The 24,284-nt window shown below is 32.6% G+C and overlaps 1 protein-coding gene across 4 annotated transcripts in view; it reads right to left on the bottom strand.

Annotated features, from left to right (window-relative positions):
• LOC118189539 (adenosylhomocysteinase-like 1) overlaps positions 1-24,284 on the bottom strand; it is a 373,963-nt gene that overhangs the window by 270,174 nt on the left and 79,505 nt on the right. Inside the window, exon 1 of one of the 4 annotated variants that reach the window (XM_035360166.2) lies at positions 12,193-12,394. The exons of the other annotated variants lie outside the window; for them this stretch is intronic. Within the exon in view, the coding sequence (XP_035216057.1) occupies positions 12,193-12,312 (120 nt within the window). The 5' untranslated portion in view covers positions 12,313-12,394. Of the gene's footprint in view, positions 1-12,192; positions 12,395-24,284 lie in introns of those variants that run through there. 4 annotated transcript variants of the gene reach the window in all.

The raw sequence follows: 24,284 nt of genomic DNA, 5'->3' as shown, positions 1-24,284 counted from the left end.
GCTATTTAATTCTGATTGCACTCTGTAGTGATTTTGCGTTCATACTCTGCTCATTTCTTCTGTCTCTAATAAATAGTGAGAATATTTATGTTATACTGCTTAACTGTTGAACTGCTGTTACTTTTCTTATAATCAACTTGATCCATATTTCTTAGTTCTTGAATTATATAAACGTTGAGGATATCAAAGAGATGAAAATGGAATAATGGTTGCGTATTGTTTGGGTTCTTTTGCATCGGAACATCTCATGCTGAACAAAAACACGAGTGCATGCTTCGTGGCGCTGTCTTTTGAAACTCAAATATGAAAGAATTCTTCTCTGCTGGAACATTTCAACAACCAGCATGGTGGTGCAATTTTTCTAGGCCATGATGTTGAATCATTGATAGCTAAGAGTTTTATTTGAGCAAACTTCTCCCGAAATTACGTTATAGGGAGGTGCAAGAAACTGCTTTTGAAGGTGAGAGTACACATTAAAATTTTTTTAGCACTGTTACACATGGAAAAAGTTGGAAATTCATAATTTAGAGGAATGTGTACAGGATATACGAGTGTATAAGCTTGGAGTACTTCGCAAATACGTAATCCATAAATATTAGTGCGTCTATTCTTTGCTTATTGCAGAACATTACGTACATCATGACAGATAAAGTGCGCCCAGTAATTGCTGAAGTACATTTTATTATAACTGTAAGAATGAATTAATGTCCCATGATTACAAAGAAATTATTATTTGAGTATTAAGTTGCAAACATTTCTTCGAAACTGCTGCTCGTACAGCTGTTCTTATGCTCACACCATAATCACTTTTTAGACTTACCAAGTGTACCTTTGCAAAAGAAAAGAATGGGGGAAAAGAGAAGACGTTATGTCAATTTCCCATTCCTCAAAAGAAATTTCTGTACCATAATATTGAGATACCTTACCTGAGCCAGAAAAATACTTGAAGCAGAAACGCAGAATTCAATTTGTTTGAAACAAAACGAGCTTTCTGTTTAGGCGAACAAGAGATAATTGCTGTGCTCAATTTTATCGAAAACGATGTGCTGTTTATACAAATAAAAATATGTCATTTTTTCAAGCATTAAAAAAAAAAAAAATATATATATATAATTTCCAATCTTAACGAGGCATACTACTTGACGTTTTCATAAAAGTCCTAAAAATTTCCAAATTTTGGGAGGAAATGTCGTTTATACATTCATACACCAATTCAATAATCATTCATTGAAACCGAGATTATACATTTCTAATAACAGTCGCCTTAGTTTAAAAGACGTTAAAACTAGAAAGTTTTAAATATAATTTTCTCGGCGTTCCCATTTGCTCGGCTTCAAAATATCCAGAACCTTTATCACTCAATAACTAACTGACGATATGCTTTGGAATCTTTTTGCGTTTGCACCTGATAATGCGAAACAAAAAGAGTATTTCGGACTTGTTTAGAATAACTATTAACGCAATCGTCAGATAAGTCGAAATTCGTAAAATTTCGACTTAATCACAAAATATGGAGGGGAGGAAGAGGCCTGCTACCAATTAAGCAAAACAGTAAACTAAAATGTACTCGAATTAAGTAAAAAATAAAATTTTTCAAGAATTAATTAGCCATAAAATAATATATCGCGCTCAGTCTTTCATGCGAAAAACCAACAAGATATATAAATATTAAGTACACTTTTTTAATTTAGAAATAAAAATGTAACATTCTAAAAATTAAAATAATAATTTTCATCATTATTTTTTATAATTTTTAAGTTGAAATAAAACTTTTTAATATAAAGAATGCTTTAAAAAATTGAAATATATATAACAATTTATAAGGTATTTCTCCCACTTCAATAGCGTGCCTTCGTGGTGTAACGGTAGCACGCTGGATCGGTATTCCAGAGGTCCGTGGTTCGATTCCCGGCGAAGGCGGTTGCATATTTTTCATCTTTTCTGCTTCCAACTAACCTAATGACTCTACAAATTATGTAGATGATGACAAATTAACTTCTTAGTCACGGCATCTCACCTCGTCCACAAATAGGATGGCAATTAGAAGGACAGAATTTGGTAAACCGCAGATAGCTAGATAATCACCACATAACTTTACTTTCTTGAAGTCCCACTTCACTATGGATGCGACAAGCATCCCACATACACCTATCATTATTTTGAACAATAGAAGATACAGCGAAGCCACAAGACATGAGGTAGCCACGCAAAAGCGAGTAGAAAAAGTGAATGTATAGATAGATTTAGATTGATTCATTTAAAGATGTACGTTGAAAAAGTCTTTAACAATCCAATTTGTCTATCTCCTAAGGCTTAAATTAATTGTTAAAAATACTCCAACTGTAATGGAAAGTCTGTGTGCACTAGGTGGGGTGTTTGTTCTCTAAAAGAGAAGTTGTTTCTTGTGAAACCACAAAAGTGACTGCGCACTTTAGCAGAACCTATATATAAAATCAAAATCCTTTGTTTACGTTTTAAACAGCGACTGGCCAAGAGTTCTTAAGCAATGCAGATGACATAATGAAGGGTAGTTTTTTAGCGACGCAGTTTAGATAAAGTTGTTACTATTTTTAGAATAGAGAGGGGAAGTAACCAAATTAAAATGAGTAATTTAGAGTTTTATCTTACACACGCACACTCATTATATATATAAACAATTAAAAATGGATATATAATAATACATTCTTCATTTTACAACTATACAATTAGCTTACGTTTAGTAAAAAACGATTCCAACTGATATGACATTCCTTGAATGAGTGATATATGAGTTTGAGATGAATATGACTGCAAAGCTTTTAAGCAGTTTTCAACTACTAGGGAGCCAATGTCCTAAAAACTGAATACCTCCAAGGAAAAATAGCATGACAGCATCATCAAATAGGCCGTCATCACCAATCGACTTTCTTCTGTTTGTTGATATTTTGGCTATCACGTGAACAGATTTCAAATGGCTAGAAAGACGATTGATTTCCGTTACCAAGTTACATCTCCTACAAAGGGTTGCTTTTTGTTGATTGAGACACTGTTGATACGAATATCAGAGGGCATCACATCTAAGATATTGTTTCTAATAACCCTATCTAATTCATTTAGTCGTACATACACCCGAAGAATATAGGATGTAGTTATACATACTACATCCGAAGAATATATTCAAAAATGTTTTGAGAATAAATACGTCAATTATATGTAGTTTATCGTAGCAAAATATTTCTTTTAAAATTAAAGTAATAAACTTGCAAGTTATAACATAAATTCATCAGTTGTAACACTCGCGTCAAGCAGTAGTGTAACACAGAGAAATGCGCGAAGTGCAATACACAAAAATACAGTAGCCAAATATAAGGTCACCTACCGTCGTCTACCCAAATTCCGATACTCAGCAAACTAACAGATCCAGTTGATTGAGATTAATACTTCATTCTTTATACAAAGCACAATTTTTTTTCGGGGGGGGGAGCATCGCTTGAAACTATATATGATAATATACAGCACAATAATAGTATTTTTTTCTGCTCTATCAACTTATTCAATACTAGTTATACCTTATTGAGCTTAAATATCAATTAAACTTCACATTATTTAGGTACCATAACATAAATATCGTATTATATATCGTGTCTCCACAAGTTCTTACGCGGTCATTTCGCAACCGTTGATCGTAGACATTTACTACAGAATTGTTTTAGATAACGCAAAATCTATGATTTGGCATTTAAAAAATTACAAAATTTAACTTTTTATACAGTCCTTTTCCCGTCCTTGCACTTGAACGCGTAAAATTTTTACAAGTTTATAAAAAACAAAATGCAAAAATTGGCCTCGATATTTCATTTTTAATTTTGAAATATTCAGGGACCATAGATAAATTGAAGAGCGAAATGCTTGCATTTGAACTTAAATAAAATACCGAATTATTATGTCAATAAAATGAAAATTGATGATTTATGATAGACTGAGATTGGGTGTCAATAGGCAAGAATTTTTATGCAGATCATCGCGAAAAATATTGATGGACATATCCCCTAAAAAAAAGAATATTTTAATCAGATTTACATAAAACCCGTGTTCTAAAAAACACTGCAGGCTTCGGTACAGACTTCGGTCGATTCCTATTATTGCTTGCATGAATTTTATAAAAGCTGTTTAATAATTTTTGTATGATAATTATATTGTCATTCTAAAGTAATAAAACTTCGTGAGAACTTTAATAACGTATTTTGAGAATTTGAAAACTTAAAAATTACTTGTGTGAAAATTCTTTCGGCATACCACTTGTAACAAAATTCTAAATTTACAACTGTTACAAAAGAATTCCAGCACTGATCGTACTAGTTCAATTCAGTCAGTTCTGTCCCAATTTTGAGGAAGGGTCTTAACGTCTCTTTCCCTCCCATCAACCTCTCGAGAGGACTTTCGGCTAACCTAGTATTTTGAGTGCGCCCTTGCCGCACAGACACTAAACGCTTACAAACGTGACTCCTCGTCCGGGATTCAAACCCGGGGCCATCGGTGCGGCAATCAGAGTCACTAAACATACAACCTGGGCGGCTAAAAATGTTATACAAAATGATCCCCTGAAAAAAAGAATCATTAAAATTAAATATCTTGATCATTTTCTATCGCCCGGAATTCAAAAGTTTCGCGTTTCCTTTTTTATAATGATCACTTTTTATAAAGTATTCATAAAAAATGAATAGAAACAAAATACTGCGACTTCACCAAACGGCAATAAAATAATATCTTAACCAAATATGGAAATGAATGCGCAACCCGAATAGGCATAATTTTTCCTAAAAATCGCTCTCATGGGAATCATTTTCCGGAAAATACATTACAAACCACAATAACAACAATCTACCAATAACAAACAACCACAACAATATACCTATAAGGATAAAGGTATTTAACGGCCACCTGTGGATAATTGTTTGATTATTTGTTTTTAAATGAAAAACAGTTTTCTGATAATAGTTTCCGGTTTAGATACACAAGTTACAGATGTTGTAAACATCTTCAACCTCAAGACTGATAACTCTGCAGCCTGACATCTCTTTCTTCGCTTTTCATATATAAGACCGGATAACTATTTTTCATTAATACGAAATATCAGATTACAGTTCATTTAATTAATAATAATAGTTAACAATATAGTAAAAAATATTACTTTTACTCTGGCTGATACCCTCAACAGCAACCTCACCTAAAGAATTATTACTTTCTTCTTCGTTATCTGATTGTTTATATTTGCTATGACCTAAATTTTCTTCATCGCCGTTTTCATATAAAGATTCTTCCATTATTTCGGATATTATTTCATTTTAGATTTCATAAAAAGAAGAACATCACACTGCTTGCTTTTCACTCTGAAGGGTAACCTTGTTTCTTACAGCTGTAAACAAAACATGTTTGTATCAAATTCAAATTTATTAAGCAGTTGTTTCAATCGGGCGACGTGTCTGGTACGTCAGTGTATATTTTGACACAAACAAACAAATGACGTGCCAAATACGTGCCAAATGACGTGCCAAATATTTGACGCCAAGAAGTTATAACGGCATTCGGCGTTAACTTATCACGAGTACAATAATATTTACGTAAGCTAGCTGAAATAATTTTTATAAAAGGATGCTCAGATAACATTTGAATCTCGATTATCCGACATACACGAGGTCAAATTGCCTTCGGATAACCAAGAATGTTGAATACTAATGAAAAAAGATGATTATTAAAAGAGACCAGAGGCGTAGTTAAGCAGGCTCGTGTTTGGGCCTTGGGTCTCTTTTTCGATAACCAGGAATGTTGAATAATGAAGAAAACAGATGATTATTAAAAGGGACCCAAGGGCCGATTAAGCAGGCTCGGGTCCTAGCGCAAAAAGCTCGATAATGGTCCCCTAAAGACCACTTTCTTATACTTATGATAAGTTAGGTTAATTTATTAAGATTATCACACAAAAGCCCTAAAGGAAGGGGTGCCTTCGTGGAAGACTATCTAATGGAAATTGGTTCGTATCCAAGTTACTCTTAGGGGGAAGACCATAAAAACCAATCGTGCAACTAGCCCCTTCGACTTGGTTCGAATACGAGTCGAACTAATATTAATATTCAGGTGCATTAACTGTTCGGCCACTGGTGATTCCGCATATATGACACGAATACTTGATTATGAGAAATTATGGAACTATTTCATAACGAATTTTTGGGATAACTTTGAGGCACTTTAAAATCTGCGCCCTAAATGATAATCAAGCTTTCAGCAAACCCACTGAATAAAAATAGTATATTTTATAACTAGATGATACAAAACAGATTTAATCGCAATATACTAAAATCAGTATACATTTTTTACCATTTTAAGATTAAAACTGCAAGACTATTTCAAGATAAAATACGTAAAGATAGTTCATTATAAAACACAGAATACTGTATAAAATTTGCCCAACAAAAAAGAAATACAGCAAACTGCAAATGCCCAAATTCCTACGTACCTCCTCCCTGTCGTCCTATAGATAAAAAACTCACCATGGGGTTGAAAAGCTCAGTAATCGCATGGATAAATTCTGCAAGAAAAGTTTTCAATCTGTATTTTCGTGTTGCCTGGTGTTGAGCTTGCTGATTTTTTTACTTGCGGTTCCGTTAATTTTCTTCACGGTTGAGATCCATTTTTAAGAAACAACATTTCTGAGAATCTACGTTATCTTTCTTTCGCTGGAATTTATCTCAGATTTCCAACTGGGGCGGGGGGATCCTAGCGATTTTCGGTTTGGCTTGGTTTATTTGAGTATGGCAAAGTACACGAGAGTTATCTGCCTAAAGGGGGGATGCTTCGTGAAGGACTTCTCTGAGGGAAATTGATTCGCATACACTTCACACATGAGGAAAACCACGAAAACACCTAAGCAGGCGCTACCGAACGGGATTCGAACTCGGGACCTAACTATCAGTGTTTAGCAACTTTACCCTGGACCGCCGGTAAATTCGTACTTGTTGCTGCATTTATTTTCCTGTATGTATTAAAAAATGATTTCTTGCAAGAAAAATATTATTTAGCCTTGAGAAATATTGCAAGTATGATAAAACAGAGAGGCTAATGTACTGTGTACTATAATAAATTTAATATAAAACGCTGCTCACATTAACGAAGAAAATTTGCGGAGACGTAAGTAACTAATAGTTTCGTATTTCCAGCCAAAACATTAGCATAACGAGGACTTTTCCTTTAAAGCCACATCAAGCCCTTTCTATGCGATATTGGCGCATTTTAGCATAATTCTTTCCGAAGGCCTTTAAGTCGGTACTAAGTGAAAAGCTACAATGGGAGCAGTAATAACAAAAGACATTCTATAATTCCGAGGACAAAATCAATCACCTAAAAAAGGATAAAAATACAGCCTGCGTTTTTGCATTTTTGGAGGGGGGAAGGGATGAGTAAGTTTTTATCAATATCCACAATTTTGTTGCCTCCATCGATGTAAAGACAAGACGCATTAACAATGAATTGGCACATACACATATTATTTAATTATTCCAATCCACCATTGTGTTGTGATGCATCTGAAGCAAGCTTTGGTTGGCAAAACTCAACAGACATTAACTCTTCACACAAGTAAATGAATCGCACGGAACTAACGAAAGAAATTATACGATCCAACAAACCATGTTTGTCTCTGTTCGAAGAACTTTTTTCTTACTAGAAAAGTGCACAGCTATTTCGGCTTATAGTCGTATCTTAATTTCATGAGTTGGTTTATTCGAATGCAAGGAAATCTCTCTCTTCATCCGCTTAATTTATTAAAACCTAATAACCATTTTAAGATAAACTTCAGGGGCAGCTATAGAGCAAAGTTATTCTTTTGGCTTTAAGGCGAATAAGTTCTTTTTAGCAGCTTAGCATAAACAATAATCACACATACTATTTCTGAAAGAAAAATCGCTTTTCCTCTTTGCCTGAGCACGCAATGGAACATGACAAAAATGGTACCACTAGGAAGGTATTTTTTATTGGTTACTGACGAATTTTAACAATATTGCATAAAAACATCTTAGTGTTTCATCACTAAGGCTTGAAAATAAATAATAACAATAAGCAGAAGACAATCTTAGTTTCCGTTAATTTAACTATGAAACGGATCGCTGCTCTACAAGTTTGTCATTTCAAAACTAACGAGATCTTTACCAACCATGCGGCCTCGCAAACTGCCAGTCCTTAGTAGACGTAAATAATATAGTTTATTTATATATGGCTCACAAACAAGTGATTTAAAACCAGTATACTTACTTTTTGTAGCACATTTATTTTATTTTGAAACCTCTCACTGGTGTAATTCATGGTTTTTAAGTACATTTACACCACTATTACCAATTAAAAAGAAATGTGTTTCTAACACCACACATCGATATACAGAATAAATAACCTTTTACGCGCCGTCTGTTTAGTTTATTTAGATTATGGCAAAGCATTCGAGGGCTGCCTGCATTAGGGAAGGGATGAAAACCATGTAAATTCCCATGTAGCCAGACGTTCGCCGGAATTTGAATCCGGATCGAAGTACCAGTGTTCTGGAGTCTTACGGCTCTGCTGTTGGTGGATCCATCTTTTTACACACAAAAGTCAACTCTCAGTCATCATTCACTGCATTGAGGCAATCTGCGCCGTGAATGAAAGCCAAAATTAAAAACTACTACAGTTAGTTTCATTAATTGAATTCAAATAACCGCTGATTGAGAGAATATTACCTTTGTAAAAGAGAAATATTAGAAATATTTTTAAATCAGATTTAAAAAAAAATTACCTCAAATCTTTTTCTTAAATACCTACTCACGTTTAGGGTAATTTCAGTCTTTTGTGATGTGGTGGTGGTGGATAAGATGATTTTAATACCAATATTTATTTATTATACTTTAAGAACTACAGGCCGTTGTGAGGAGGAGCCCTCTACGATAGGAGGCAGTTATGAAAAGGTTTTACTGTGTTTATATGCGTTAATTTAGATGTAGTTAAAAAAGTTTTATGAAATATTTTTCATCACAATTTTCTGTTTTTTATCGATTCTATTAAAATTGCTAAAATCCACCAGCGACTGAGAGGTTAGGCCTGCTTAGGATAGTTTAAAAACAAGGCAAACGAACTGGATGCATAGTTGGTCTACGTGGTTGGCGTTATACATGTGGAAATTTCCACAAAAAGCTCTCCACTAAAGCATCCTTCTCTTTAGAGCGGCCGAGCGGTTAAGGCTCATTACTAAAAACATAGCAGTTACATCATAATATAGAACATGAACTAAACAGACCAAAGAATTCTGTACGAATTATTCACACGGGTCTAGCTAAGTTCCTATGAAATTTGTAGCTGATCAACTGAAAAAGGTATTCAGTATACGTGAATTATGCATCCAAAGGTGAAACGTTTTAGTCGTAACTAAATTAGATCATATTGTGTGCTTCAACATCAGGAATTTTTACGCCTGTAGTGCGATAAAGAAGTAAGATTTCATATTCACAGAACCTTCCAATCAGTTCCAGTGTGGAGCGGTTTTTACAAAATGTTTTATTGCTCAGAAGCTTTTGTAATTGTGATTGTAAACATTTGCAAAGATTGTAAACATTTTTAGCCCAGAAGGGCTATTATTTTCTTTTGTCATTTTGCGTTGTTTCACTATAAATGTCGATTCATTTTTCAAATTGTTACCACCAAATATTATTGCCCTGTGTTATATTTAAAGAAATTAAATAATGAAGAATCTGCATAAATGTATGTATGTTTCTCGCATTGTGATAAAACAACGGTACCTAGAGCCATCAAATTTTGAATAACGTAATCTTCCACCGAATATTAGCATCTGGAAGCCATAATTTGGAATTTGTTTTATTAGCGATTTCATATTTTGTAACACTTAACGAATTTTTGATTAACAAACTCAACGATTTCAAAGCGAGCAATGCCAACACTGTACGGAAAAAAAAAAAAAAATTATTTCCAGCGCACGAGACTGTGTATCGGAAATTCTAAAGGCATGCTCATTTTAAAATTATTTTGCGATATTGCTGTTGAATTGAATTGTTATGATTCAAGTGGAACATGATACTTCATAAATAAATGTAACACACAAAACCTTATAAAAGTCCCTTTGGGGGTAATGTAGAATCTGAAAGCTTTTAGATCCCCCCCTATCAAATACCCATCATATATATCAGTGTTTCACAAGCTTTATTTTTTCGGTCCCCATTTCTCTCCATGTGTCAGAATGTCATTCCTCCGAAAATCCAAAAGATCTCCCCCCCCCTCTTCTCTGAGACATTATATCATTTTTTTTTAATTTAATTTTTTTAAACTCTTCAGGCTAACTACACTTTAATTATCCTTTGCTGTCAGCTATTATTATATCTTCCGTCTACACCTCGCCCATCCAGAGACAGTGAAACTCTTCTCACCCCTTGCAAGAAATTTCTCGTGGCTAAAAACTGGGCCTGTGTATTAAGGAAATCTGTTTTATTTAACAGCTAAAAATCCAAACTCTGAATCATTACATCTGGAAACAAAATTCGTGGCGAAAAAATGTTTTTGTAAAGTAACACAGATTTGAAATGTATTAGATATTAAAAGATAGTTAAATTCTTAGTTGATTATGCCTATATATAAATTTAACATACATGATTACATAAATTGTGGCAGAATCCATTTACAGATCCATTAGCCATGTTAAAAGAAGTTAAATAATACGGTGAACAAAATCCTAATTTATACTGTCATTTTAATTATGGAAAAATTATCTCCTTCACGGTTATCATTAGTGAATCAAGAATAATTATAAAAATAACAAAAACTAAAATTTGACATTATAAATATTTTCAAATCTGTGATTTAAACGAGTTAATTACACATAACCTCTTCTCGCCAGACATGAAAACATGTATAACTGACTACTGCATTGTTTGTATGCAGCACAAAGAGTTCAAAAAATAAAATACATATTACTTAAAAAATAATAATAATAATACGGTCAGTCGTTTTCTTCAAGGTTATTAAAAATTAACAGTTTATTTAAAGGTATTTTACGAAAACAAATAAAAATTAATTGTTCCAAACAATCACGATGGCAACACCGGTTAAATGCACATGCGTCACACAAATGGGAGGAGCTTCAAAACAAAGACGACTAGAAATCGGACAAACCTACTAAACCTGTATGTTTGTGCGACGCACTGTGGAAGAGCACCTCGATCCATCAAATTTTGAATACACACGAATAGTCTTGCGCCCGAACATACGCACAACTAAGATCGAATTTTGAATTTGTCTTTTATTATTATTATTACTTTTTTTGTGCGTATTTAATGGATTTTTAAGCAATTCAATATTTTTTTTAACTTTCAATCCGAAAGATTTAAATAAACATACATTTGGTTCGTGATACTGATTAGAAATCAATAATGTTCATAAATATTTGCAGTTTGTTACTTTTTCTTTTAAATATATAAAAGACTTTTTAACTCCATATGAGGCATAATTCATACAGAACACATTTTTTTTTCTGCATTTATTAACACAAATCCTTCTGATTTTTTTCGTGTTTCCACCCTCCCCCCTTCAGAAAGAAGCGTCAGGCTTCGTTGCATAGGCAGACAGAAAAAAGAAATTTTACTACAGAAACACTATATTATGAAGAATGCTGCAGAACAACTATCGTGTCCCCTATCATTAAATTCATTCATAAAATCAAAAGCAAAATAAAATGAGACAAGCGGTATATATTAGTACTGCCAATATATACTGAAAAACAAAATAGCACACTACAAATATAAATATAGCAGATCTGAAAGAAACAAATAAGCTGGTTCACATTTTCATTCCCCAATTTAATTGTTTAACAGTAAGATGTTTTTATGCAATAAAAATTAAAATGCTTTAAGGTATTTTCCTTTCATTTTAATCCTTTTCCAAGGATAATTAAAAGTAGTATTCATACTACAGAAATTATTTCTAGAGTCTAGAACCGTTGAACTGGAACGATTGATTAAATTAATGTAATGATAACAGCAACACTTTTCGTTTACTTTTAAAATCATTATATATCTTTATGAAATTATACCAGCTGGAATCATTAAAAGCATTATGGATTTTTTATAACTATTTCAGGCCAAGCACTCGGCAATTATGAATAAAAATAAAACAATAATTAGAACTTACTGACAACTCCTTATCCATACCTTGTGGTTTCAGAGCATGACTAGCATTATTAATTATTTTGCTACTTTCACTATTATTCGCGAGAGGATCCCGCACATTGTTGTTCACAGCACCATTCATCCCTGAGCAATCGTACACTTTTTCAAACTGGTGGAAAAACCACGTGCATTGGCAGCCGCGGCGTCAGAGCGTAAGGTAGACTTCCCGAATGTCCACCCAAAGAAAGCACAGCCGTAACGGGTCAGACCCATTGTGATGTCATAATGACGTCAGAACAGAGATGGGCGGGGTTTCATCACCAAGGCCAACTTTTCCCGTGTTTGTTGAAGTTGCGGGACGATAGAGTAACAGAATGGGGTAAGCTATTTTTATTGAGTTTTCGCTGTTTCTGGCGCTTTGATGTCCTCTAAAATACAAGTTTTTCTCATTAAATTCGATTTCTCATTAAACTGGATTTTGACCCCTAAGTGATCAAATGAATTTATTCCTAATAAAGTTCTGCTCTCTGCTATGTAGCATTTTCCCGAAAGTGCGAACATACGCATTTCCCCTCAATTTCAACGTCGCAAAAAAAAAAAAAAAAAAAAAAAAAAAAAAAGCACAATTTAGGCAATATTTGGCCGGATGGTCCAACCACACTGCTCTCAACAACTCGCCTTCTGTGCTCTAGGGATAAAATGAATAAAAGTTCTTTTATACTAGTGATATTTCACTTAAAAAATACGTAATACGTCTTTACCTGTACTTCCTTTAAACTGTATTTTTCACATTCTTCACTTCCGAAAGAATGTTTCTCTTCATTCACATGCTCATTATCATCCTAGGTATTTCGTCTAACAAATAAAATGAGCATTTTGACCATGCCACCCATACTTTTATTGTCAATCATATCTCAGTGAGAATTTTAGAATTAAATAAGTAAATAACAATAAATAAATAAACAAATTAAAATATATACAAAAAAAGAAGAAAAATTCTGAAAGATTTCAGATTTTATATTATGTCCAAAAGGGTTTTTTTTTTTTTTTTTTTTTTTTTTTTTTTTTAACGTTTTGTGTGTTACCTTTACTTATTAAAAATATCATGTTCTTCGCACTTAAACCATAAAATTCAATTAAACAACAGTATCAAAAAATATTTAAAAAGAGCGTATCTTTAGAATTTCCGATACAGAGTCTCGCGCGCTAGAGAATTCCCCAACTCCCGTACAGTGTTGCCATTGTTCGCTTTGAAATCGTTGAGTTTGTTAATAAAAAATTCGTTAACGTTTTACAAAATATGAAACAGACAATAAAACAAATTCCAAATTCGGGTTTCCAAGTGCCCATATTCGGGTTGAGGACTACGGTATTCAAAATTTAAGTACCATTATTTTTTCAGAGTGCGAGAAAGATACATATCTTAATGCAGATTCTTCATCATTTAGTTTCTTTAAATACAATACAAGGCGATAATATTTGGCGGCAACAATTTGAAAAATGAAACCGACATTTATAATGAACCAACACAAAATGCGATTTCGAGACTAATAGTCTTTGTAGGCTTACGCCCCTTTGGGCTAGTAACGATGGAAAAACTGCTATCGCAAGCCATCTGGTAAAACAAAATGGTGTTTAGACCACAAAAAAAAGAGACAGAAAGTAGGGGAAAAGAAGGAAAGAACAACATAAGGGCTAGTAACAGTGATAATAGATAAAATCTAAGTTTTTTTTTTTTTTTTTTTTTTTTTTTTTTTTTACGTGATTACGGCAAATCCTCAAAGACTATTTTCCTAAGGGGAGAGATAACTCCACTTTCTAAGGAAAACTGGCCCGTATACACGTTACGTATGGGGAAAACGAAGAAAACTCCTATGCAGCCAGCCCGTTTGCAGGATTCGAACCTAGGACCGAGCTTCCAGTGTTCAGTGACTTTACCGCTCAGCCGCTGGTGGGCCCCATAGTATTTGGAAGTATTCCACCCCCTCCCCCCAAAACGCTACGTAAATTAATTGTAAATATTCTGGCATCAACCATTAAAAGTAAATTTCTCAATCTTAAATATAATTAAAAAACATAACCATTCATCTTGTGTTTCCCACAGACTCCTAGCGAAATACAACAGCAATATAAGCGAAAACAAGTGACATATAAAGCACCATGAAATAAGGAAGAAGCAGAGAGGGAAAGAGGGAGCGAAAATGCGCTACGCTCGATACAGAGAAGAGAACTTTGAACACTGACTCCATATGCGTAACCAAATGAACTCATTATCCCGATTAAACTGCTTGGAAAATACAGGTAAACAGTTAACTGCATTTTTTTTAATTATCAGGTATTTTTCTTTTCTGCCCCCTCCTTTTGTTCTTAACTGCTGTCGGATTAACCGTCACACAAAGTTTTTTTTTTTTTTTTTTTTTTTTTTTTTTTTTTTTTTTTTCCCGTGAATGTGATTTTGGTCTTTCCCCTCTTTATCGAGGCCGACCAACAGCCGATCGTTAAAGTTGCAGAACACTAGTAGTTTGACGTAGGAGAATTAGATATCTGCATGGGAGTTTTCGTGGTTTTCCCTCTATACACCCCAGAGGCAGGTAGCTTCGTGTTATTTTGCCTTAATCAATTAATTTAGGTTAATCGAGGTTAATAGCAATAAATATTGTTGAAAAGCTGACTTGGAATCTAGATATAACACCATCAGAACGACTAGAACCATTAAACATTCGCACAATTTTACCTAAGTGTGATTCACATGAAAATGTATTGGTCAAATGGCAGTTTTTATGTTTCTTCTCTATTGTAAATATGAAACATTTTAGATAGTCAGATAAGTGAAGAAAGCTTCTTTTTAAAGGTGCATAGTTTGTTATTATACAGAAATTAACTTTCCCGCTTTGGTAATCTGCAGTTCCATAATACCCCAACACCAGCATAGCAAATCAGTTCCATTCGAAAAGCAACTAATCCAACCCGAAAAGCAACTACTAGCGTTCAGTTGCTTAAGTCTTGGCCAATGCTCAGCTTTGATAATTAAAAAATAAATAAAAATTGCAATATTACACAAGATGTTACATTAGAAAGAATCCATTACATGAGGACGTAAGATGTCGCAGGTAAAAATTTTCCTTTTTAGAAAAGGATCTTATAAAGGTTATCTGAATGCAAAGGCTGAGTACCAATACAGCTGAAATTATAGGTCTTCAAACAAATCGGTAATTTAAGCACAGAACCAGAAATACCAGTTCTGTTTTTTTTTTTTTTAAGACAAAATGTGAGAAGTTATTGAAAAATTTCTTCATGAACGCTACCAGAAAAGAATTCTCAGTAGAATCTCTATAATTTTAATCGTGCGATAAAAATGACATATTGAAATCACAAAATTAGCTGATTAAAAAAAATCTAAAATTTCATATTCTAACACATTGATTATCAACTACTGAAAAGAAAACAACTATAGAATATTGATAAGTACGTTAAATACGGATTTATTATGTTACAACAGTTCATATTTCAATCACCATTTTTGGAGAGTCATTAATTGAAAAGAAAAGCTTTGCATTACATTTGACTAAAGTACAGTTGCAGGAATTTCAAAGCCACATTAAAAAAGAAGGAAAAAAAGAAGCATTATTCACAGGTAAGGCAACATTTGCTGGTATTGAAAGAATGTTTTCAAAATCATCTGATCCTGTGCATCAGAATCGAAGAAGTTAGGGCTCAGAAAGCTTGAAAGTTCACATTTTTATTCAAGTCACTTAAAAGAAATGAACCTCGTTACCATACCATATGTAACTGGAAACAAGTATGTGTATTGTACATGTTGCGATCATTTCCATAAGCTGCTTCACATAATATTTTCTGTTTTCCTCTTCTAAATTAAAGCTATTTTCATTCATAATTACCACGAAGAAGTCATTATCCCATTAATGCGATGTTAATTAGTCTTATAAGCATAATATATAAATAGAAATTACAGTGTTAGCTAGCCCTGGTTTAAACTAAAATCTTCGAGGTGCTGCTGTTCTCTAATTTGACAAAAACCACGCCCGCTATAAACATTATGTTGCCAGCTAAAGAGAGATAAAAACCTTCATTTACCTTCAATATTATAAAAGCACACTGTTCAGTACAATGTAAGTTAACCATTTAAAAAGTCAATTTTATCTCAATCTCTTGGCAATATTTCACATCAGACGTATCACACAAAATAAGTTTACAACAATCTATAAAAAATCGATCGCAAGATATTTGTATCTACTATTGTCAGTGATGTGCCGTTTCAGACTTTCCTAGATGAGGCTCTTTTAAACAATCATCCCATTTCATCCTCTCTGATGGGGTACGTAAGAAGGGTACCCATTTCATCCTCTCTTGATGGAGTAGGAAAGAAGTGTACCCATTACCTAAATCCGAAAACATAATCGGAACTCACGTGACTATAAAATATGTATGAAATAATGACGTTCCAACCTTAAACTTCGTGTTCAGACACTGTTTCTATATAATATCATTTTTATATAATGGTAATATTTAATTCAGTAAACATAAAAATATTTTTTCTTTCATTTAAATTCGGTTTTATTATCTCGAAATATGGCAGCATGCATTTTTAAAGGACAATCGCAGTTAAAATCACAGTTTTGAGAATTTTACATCTTCAATGCAAGCGGAAAATGAGAACTTTTGTGGATTGGGCTACTATGCAAACTAAGTTAAAAATGTAATGACTAATGAAAATCATAAGTAATTGTGCTGTCATATTTTTATAATAAAAGAGATTTATTATTTTATTGACAAATTTTTAAAAAAATGTGCGTTTCATCATGGACGACGATAGTCATGGACTGTAAACAGAAACCCGAATTTTTTAACGTTCAGATATAATTTCTGGACGGCAGCGGTCTTGTCGAGGGAGCCTATTTGACTGAGGAAGGTTTTTTTTTTTCGGGGAACCCCATACCACCTTTAGAAAAATGTATCTTAAAATAATATTTAGAGAAGATAGCAATATAAAAATGCAGTACTATAAAGAAAAACAAAGTTGCAGTAATATAAAGATGCAATCCTTAAGGACCATACTTAATATTACTTGAGCTACATTGCAGATATCTGTTTAATAATTTACTTGAGCTACATTGCAGATATCTGTTGATTCATCACATTGTAAACATAAGAAAACGCATTCCTTTAAATCATCTTAACCTACCCTCTCACATTTTCAGACATAGCTTCTATTCTACGAGTGACAGGGTTTCTGAATAATTGGACATCTTGAATAGCTGACATACCTTCATTCTTATTTTAGCTCCTTGAAATAAAATCTCTGATGCAGCAAGCATATCTTCATTAAATATGCAGCCATTCTCAAAGGGTATTTTTTTCTGAATTGCAAGTACATGTGCAACCTTAAATGTTGCAATCTTGCAACCTTCATTTTAATGTGCGGTAAACATTGATTATTGGACAAGGAAGGTGCTTTTCAGTTCTTTCACTTTATATTTTCTTAGATTACGGTTGCTTTTTTTTTCCCCCCTCCAACAGAAACTGTTGAACTATAAATCAAACAAATACACATTTGTTCTTAAAAATTGATGAAAAAAAAATTTTTTTTTTCCTATTCATAGTTAAAATTATAAGTGTTGATGCGTTTATTCTCTTTTTCCGGCACATATGATGACATGGTTAAGGTAACTACAAAATAATTAATATCTATTAAAATTAATGATTAATAGAAGCAATGAATATTTTTACAGCTGTATTAAAACAGTTACTTCACGCACAACTTCGAAAATTTGTCCGTGTTCGCCGGCGTGTGTTTCATGCAGACTATGGCAAGAGGCTACACTAGTAAAATAACTAGCCCGTGCGTTGCAAAGGTATTTGTAAGGATCAGGGAATAAAAACGCAGCATTCAATTCAATCAGAAACAATCCACTGTGAGACCAATGATGACGTGTAGCATACTGACAGCAATATTATCACGCAATGTATAATGTAAAATAGCGTATTTGCTCAAGAAGATCTATCTTCAGGAGGTTTTCGCCGGCTGCGCCTTTTGAACATGATGGTTGGCATGTTTTGAACACAAAGTTGGATCCACATCGGTTGGGCATCCCTGCTCTAGATCTTAAATCCACCCTTATCGAATCTCCAGAGGATTCAATGTATTATCGTCACTACCACTACCTCTGCGGTTTCTCCTGCACTCGCTTATTTACCCCCTTGGTAAGGAAGGTAATATTTTCGATCCAAAATTCAATAGTAAGTTTTCAGTGAAAAAACAAGAATTAGGATCCCTACAACATGTTTTTACTATTTTTTATAAAAACGTCTGTCTACGCGCAAGTATGTGGCGATTTTTTCGTCCACGATAACTTTTACATCAAACTTCCAAAAATTTCTGCTTTCCGTATTTAAGTTTTCTGCATTCACATAAAGAGTTGATTACATTTTGGGTAAAATTAGATAAGTCGATGTGCTACTTAAGAAGTCCATAACAGTTTCTAACAGAAAACCTGAAGCGGCACTTTACTTGAAGTCCGCAACAGTTTTTGTGGCAATCAACATAACACACTATTACAGCTGAACGAGCATTGTTTACTTATATCTAAATATAGTGGGAATATACGCGTAGATTAAAATGAGTTTAGATCTGTTGATACTGTACAAATAACATGGAAGAAAATTTAAATTATAGTATTCATTTCAAATTTCAAATTTTTAAATATGTATTCATTTCATGTATATATTAGAAACATTTTATTTTCTTTAATTAAAAGCCAATTAAATTATATGTTTTTCGGGTGCCCAATAAAGAAATTTTAATAAAAAAATTTTGATTATGTTGACATATATAAATTTAGAAAAATGTGTTTTTACACATGGGCAATTATATCTAATAAAATATAATCCAAAAATTTGTATTACAGGCATTTGAAAAAAAAAATTTAGATTTGATTTATAAACGATCAAACCAGATGATGCGATATTTAAAGCTTGCTGCTATTTAAAACATGGAACTGGCGGTAGGTTATGTGTTGGCCATATCGAAAAAAAATTTTTTTCTTTTAGTCTGAAAGATGTAACTTCATCATACGTGTGTTATTTCTATTAATTTAATTACTTAACATAAAATTATTTCTTTCACATTTGTATTTTAAGAGATGCTTATAAGTTAAATTTTTTTCAGACATTTTGTGCTCCCATTTTACGTTCATTCTCATTATTTTAATTTTAAAAAACCAAAGATACAAAAAAAATGTATAAATAAACGCTGGAGCTTTGAAAAAAAATTAATTGAGCTTTAATTACATTCAACAGCACATACATTTAGTTTTATTAGTCGGCAACACTAGATAATTTTATTTAAGAACAGAAAAGAAAGAAATAGTAACTATATGATTTTTCCGATTTTTATAAATGTTTAAAGTTAAATTCTCTCATAATGTTAACGTTAGCTGTTAGACTATTTTCTGAAGTTTTCAGACGAAAACCAAATTTATTCCTCATCCTCCGATTCATAATTTATGTACTCGTATATCCTAATACTGACTCGTTACATCCAACTTGCAACTAGATAACTCTTCAGAATAATCACCTGTCTCGCCAACAAAGCACATAACCACAACTTAACGAGATCAATATTAACAATCGCGATTTTAATTAAAATTTCACAATATTCAAGAACCGCGGAAGCATTCGCTAATGATTAACATTACCGCTTGCTCGTAAAAATTATTTCCGATTATGCAAATGCTTATGAATAAGACTACATTATAATTTTGCATTAATTACTTGCGACGAAGATTAAGAAGTTAAAAATAATTTTCACTTAAATTTTATCACAGGTTAATTAAAATTTAACAGTAGAAAAATTCTAGATAATTTAAACAATATTCAAGACATTTACAAGTCATAGTAATAGTTTTAACGATGATTATTATACGTAATTATCGTAAAAGATGGCCTGTATTTCTTCAAATATTAATTCTAGACAAGGCATTTTCTATTAAAAAGTTTTGCAAAATAAAGTTAGTAATTTTATGAAACTAATTTCAACACTATGGTTAAAACACTATGGTTTTTTGTAAATATAAAACCCAATATTTTATAAAGCCTCCATACATAAAATAAAAATAAATAAATAAATAAAACTGTAATTCGGGAAACAAACACTCATTAGGCTTTAATTAACTAAAAATAAAAATGACCATATCTCTACGCTCTTACTCCACATATATTGAATGAACATTTTCAAGAAACCAGTTACAAATTTAATGAGGAAATGTTTCACTCAATTCACTCAAAGAAGCGTATTATCTGCTCTCTCCCGTTCTCCTTTGTTCTAAAAGGATTGGATTTCGTCATTAAAATGCGTGTAAAAATTACCTAAGTGATTAAATTCGTTCAAAAATATCTCTCAGAATTCTGCACATAAAATTATAGAACTTCAGTGAGCCTATAGAAATTTAGAATTTTATAACGGTAGAACTCTCTAATCCAGACCGTTTAAACTATTCTCATAAACTGTCTGCTTTATTTCAAGAGATGTTGCAAATGGAACTTATATCTCCATAATGACTATTTCATTCAGGAAAATATCTGTACCGCCTCTTTCAAATATCCTATACAAAGAAAACGGCTATTAGAATCATAAACATACCACCTGTAAGAATCAATATAATCTATAAAGTATTTAGATCATACTAAATGGCATAATAGATTCATAACTACCAAATAAACCGGAAAGTTTCCTCCACCAGCAACTGCAAGTGAGCAACTGACAGCCTTTGATACGGGAATAATTCCATTATTTAAAAAAGCTGTTGTGTACACCACGACTTCCATGTGTTGAATATTAAATTAAACGCATTTTTTCTTCTGTTTTACTTAAACTTAGTTTCTCAAATTGCATTAGAGATATATTTCTCATTCAGTTAATTCAGTTCTCACTTCGCGGCAAGGCAAAAATACATAAAAACTAAAAATATCTTCATTAAAAATTGAAAAATATGGAAAAACATTAAACACCAAATACAGTAGAACAATTTTTACAATTAAAATTAAGAGTTCCTACCCAAAAACAAGAAATTCGGCCAGCGAGCAAGAAGGCAGATTTTTCAGTGCACAAAACTGAAAGTTTACTGTTAGTCCTTGTCGGCGAAAACACAGTGATGGCGTAGAAAGATTTATTTCATTACTCTGCTAAGTTTCAAATGTAAACAAATATGGGTGCTATGGTTAAAAAAAAATTAAGCTTAGCCGCCCATAAACAACTTTTAAATTGTCGATAATTCTACAACTATTGCATGCAGATAAACTAAAGACATAAAAACCTTAACCGAAAGATAAGAACAACATAATTCAATCATTTTTAAAGCAAAACATGCGCAATTTACTAGCATATAAGAATAATAAAATTTAAAAAAAAACTGAGCTCACTGAGCCGAGTAACAGAGTTGGTATATATATATATATATTGTATTTATATACTTTTGGTGCGGCCGATTGCAACCGAAAAGGAAGGTGCACAACTACATACTATAGCAGTTCTATACACAAAATTTCAACCTTCCGAGGCTACTCTTTTTTCAGTTATGCGAGACACATACATACATACGTACGTACAAACATCACGGAAAAAAAAATCTCTTCTGAATCCATTTTAAATTAGTTTTATAATTTGTATGGGGGGAAAGGAGTCCTTTATTCTGTCCTTACGCACAGATGTCACGCAAATGCATCGTTGCATTGCATTCGATAGCGGTCAAAATGGATAATTTCATTAAAATATGGTACCCGGAATTTTTTGTGATGGCAATATGTCCTTTACGTTGTACAAGGAGGTAAAAATAAAATAGCAGAAAACTACGGATTAATTTATGAATATCTAAATTTATAACAATTATGTTTTTTAATGCAACGATTCTTGACCGAGATTTCTAAAAAGATCTGCTATCCAACAAGCTCAACGGGGAAGGGGAGAGCAAATGAATGCCATCTGATTTAATTGCTATCAATCACAAGTATGATGATAGTATTGAAATGAGAAATGAAATATTAGCGACTTATCATTTTTCGAATTATATATCCATTGATGTCACAACTTTCGGATCAAAATAAGATTTTATTATAATCATGATGTTTTATTTCTGATGTAAACTTTAATGCACATGTAGAAGAATTCGAGAAACATTCTGTAGCAGAAAAATATTATGTTTGCACCTTTTTGTATAAAACTGACATCAATGCAAAAAGAAAAGAAATGCTCAACTTCTGAAATTTTTGTATGCAAAGGTAACACTCGCAAAAAACAAATCGACTATATAGGTTCAGTGAAAAGTTACTCTCGGTAATTTATAAACAAATAGTATTTATTTCTTCTATATAAAAAAGCTAAATAAAAAGTAAATTTAAGGCAATACGATACTTTCTGCTTTTACTTTGCATGATTTAACAAACTTTTTTACTGAATAATTTTTAGGACCTCCAAATGCTAGAAAATTTCTGAAAGGAAATGTAAGAGGGATTATTATTAATTCAAAAATTATTGAATCCCAAGAAAAACATTCGGGAAAACAAAATCGCTTACAAAGGCAGTAAACTCGGTCATGCAGAAAGAAGTAAGCAAAAGTTCATCAAAATGGCCGCTGAAACCATCAGTCTACAGTGAAAATACTCTCTTGCCGATAGATTAACGATCACGTTTACAAATAGGTTCTGCAGCGCTAGAAATTTAGCACTAGAATAAGTCAGCGCTGTAGAAATTACCACAACGGTTCACGATTTATAAATGAAAATTTGGAAAATGTATGGCATAATTTCTATACTCGTGTGGGCTTTGTTGAGCCAGAAGTGGTCATTCTGAATTTTTGCAACGTTATGTGATGTTTAAAAAAAATTAAGAATTTTTCCTTTCTACACTGTATGTGTAAATATTACACAGAGTCTAAGCAATTAAAGGAAAATTTATTTTACATTGAAATTTGATATACATAAATGCCAGCCCATTACTGCATCATTTACCTTAAATACATTGCATGAAAGATTCTTCACAGAAATGTGCATCTTCAAAGATTTATTTTCTAAAAATAACTGATGGGTTAAAAATTTTTCCTTTCTACACTGTATGTGTAAATATTACACAGAGTCTAAGCAATTAAAGGAAAATTTATTTTACATTGAAATTTGATATACATAAATGCCAGCCCATTACTGCATCATTTACCTTAAATACATTGCATGAAAGATTCTTCACAGAAATGTGCATCTTCAAAGATTTATTTTCTAAAAATAACTGATGGGTTAAAATTCAGTGATTTTTACATTATTAGGATAACTTAACAGAAACAAACTTAAACTTGATCTTTTCTTCCGTTGAAAGTTTCACAACTGCTACTAATAATACAACAGTGGTATATGTTTTTAGCCGGGTATATCTGTTTCTTCAGCTTTGTCACGGTACAGTGGTATGCATCTTCAACCATTATTTAATCAGTGATAAATGGGTTTCACAATATTTAATCCGCTTATATCTAAAGAAATTAGAGATTATTGGCTGTGATATTCCAAACACTTCCAGCTTTACTTTTTTCAAGAAAATGTTCTTACTTAAGATATCTTAGTAAAAGAGTTATTTTAACAATTACAATTCTCTTATTCCTGCAGAGTCCGAAATCATTGAATAATTAGGAGTTATGCGAAATTAGTTTAAAATTGTCATATAAACTGTGACAGAAAGGGTAGTGTTAAAATATTTTCCTAATTTTCAAATGTTGGAATATGCATATATTTCGTGTAACGTTCAATTTATGTTTTCAATAACGAATGAAAACTGTTGTGCTTCGTATGATTATATAATCGGATAGAAAAACTTTCTTCAACGCTTTCACTGTATTTTTCGTCCATGAATGATGCTTCAATTACGTGATTTACCCGAATCCTTAGCGTGAAAAGCGGGTCAAAGACAACCAGTAGAGCGGACGCCTTAGGAATAAATATCTCACAGCATGATTTTCCCATTATGAAATAAGGTTTCGGAGACCGGAAACATGTCTCAAAGACGAAGGCCAAATCATGCGTCTTCAGCATTAACAACTGAGTTTTATCATTGATAGC

This window comes from Stegodyphus dumicola, chromosome 7 (genome assembly GCF_044657685.1).
Source record: "Stegodyphus dumicola isolate Sdum_Otavi_A_Nest chromosome 7, ASM4465768v1".
Classification (NCBI taxonomy): Eukaryota; Metazoa; Arthropoda; class Arachnida; order Araneae; family Eresidae; genus Stegodyphus; species Stegodyphus dumicola.
This window is presented reverse-complemented; position numbering and strand designations above follow the sequence as displayed.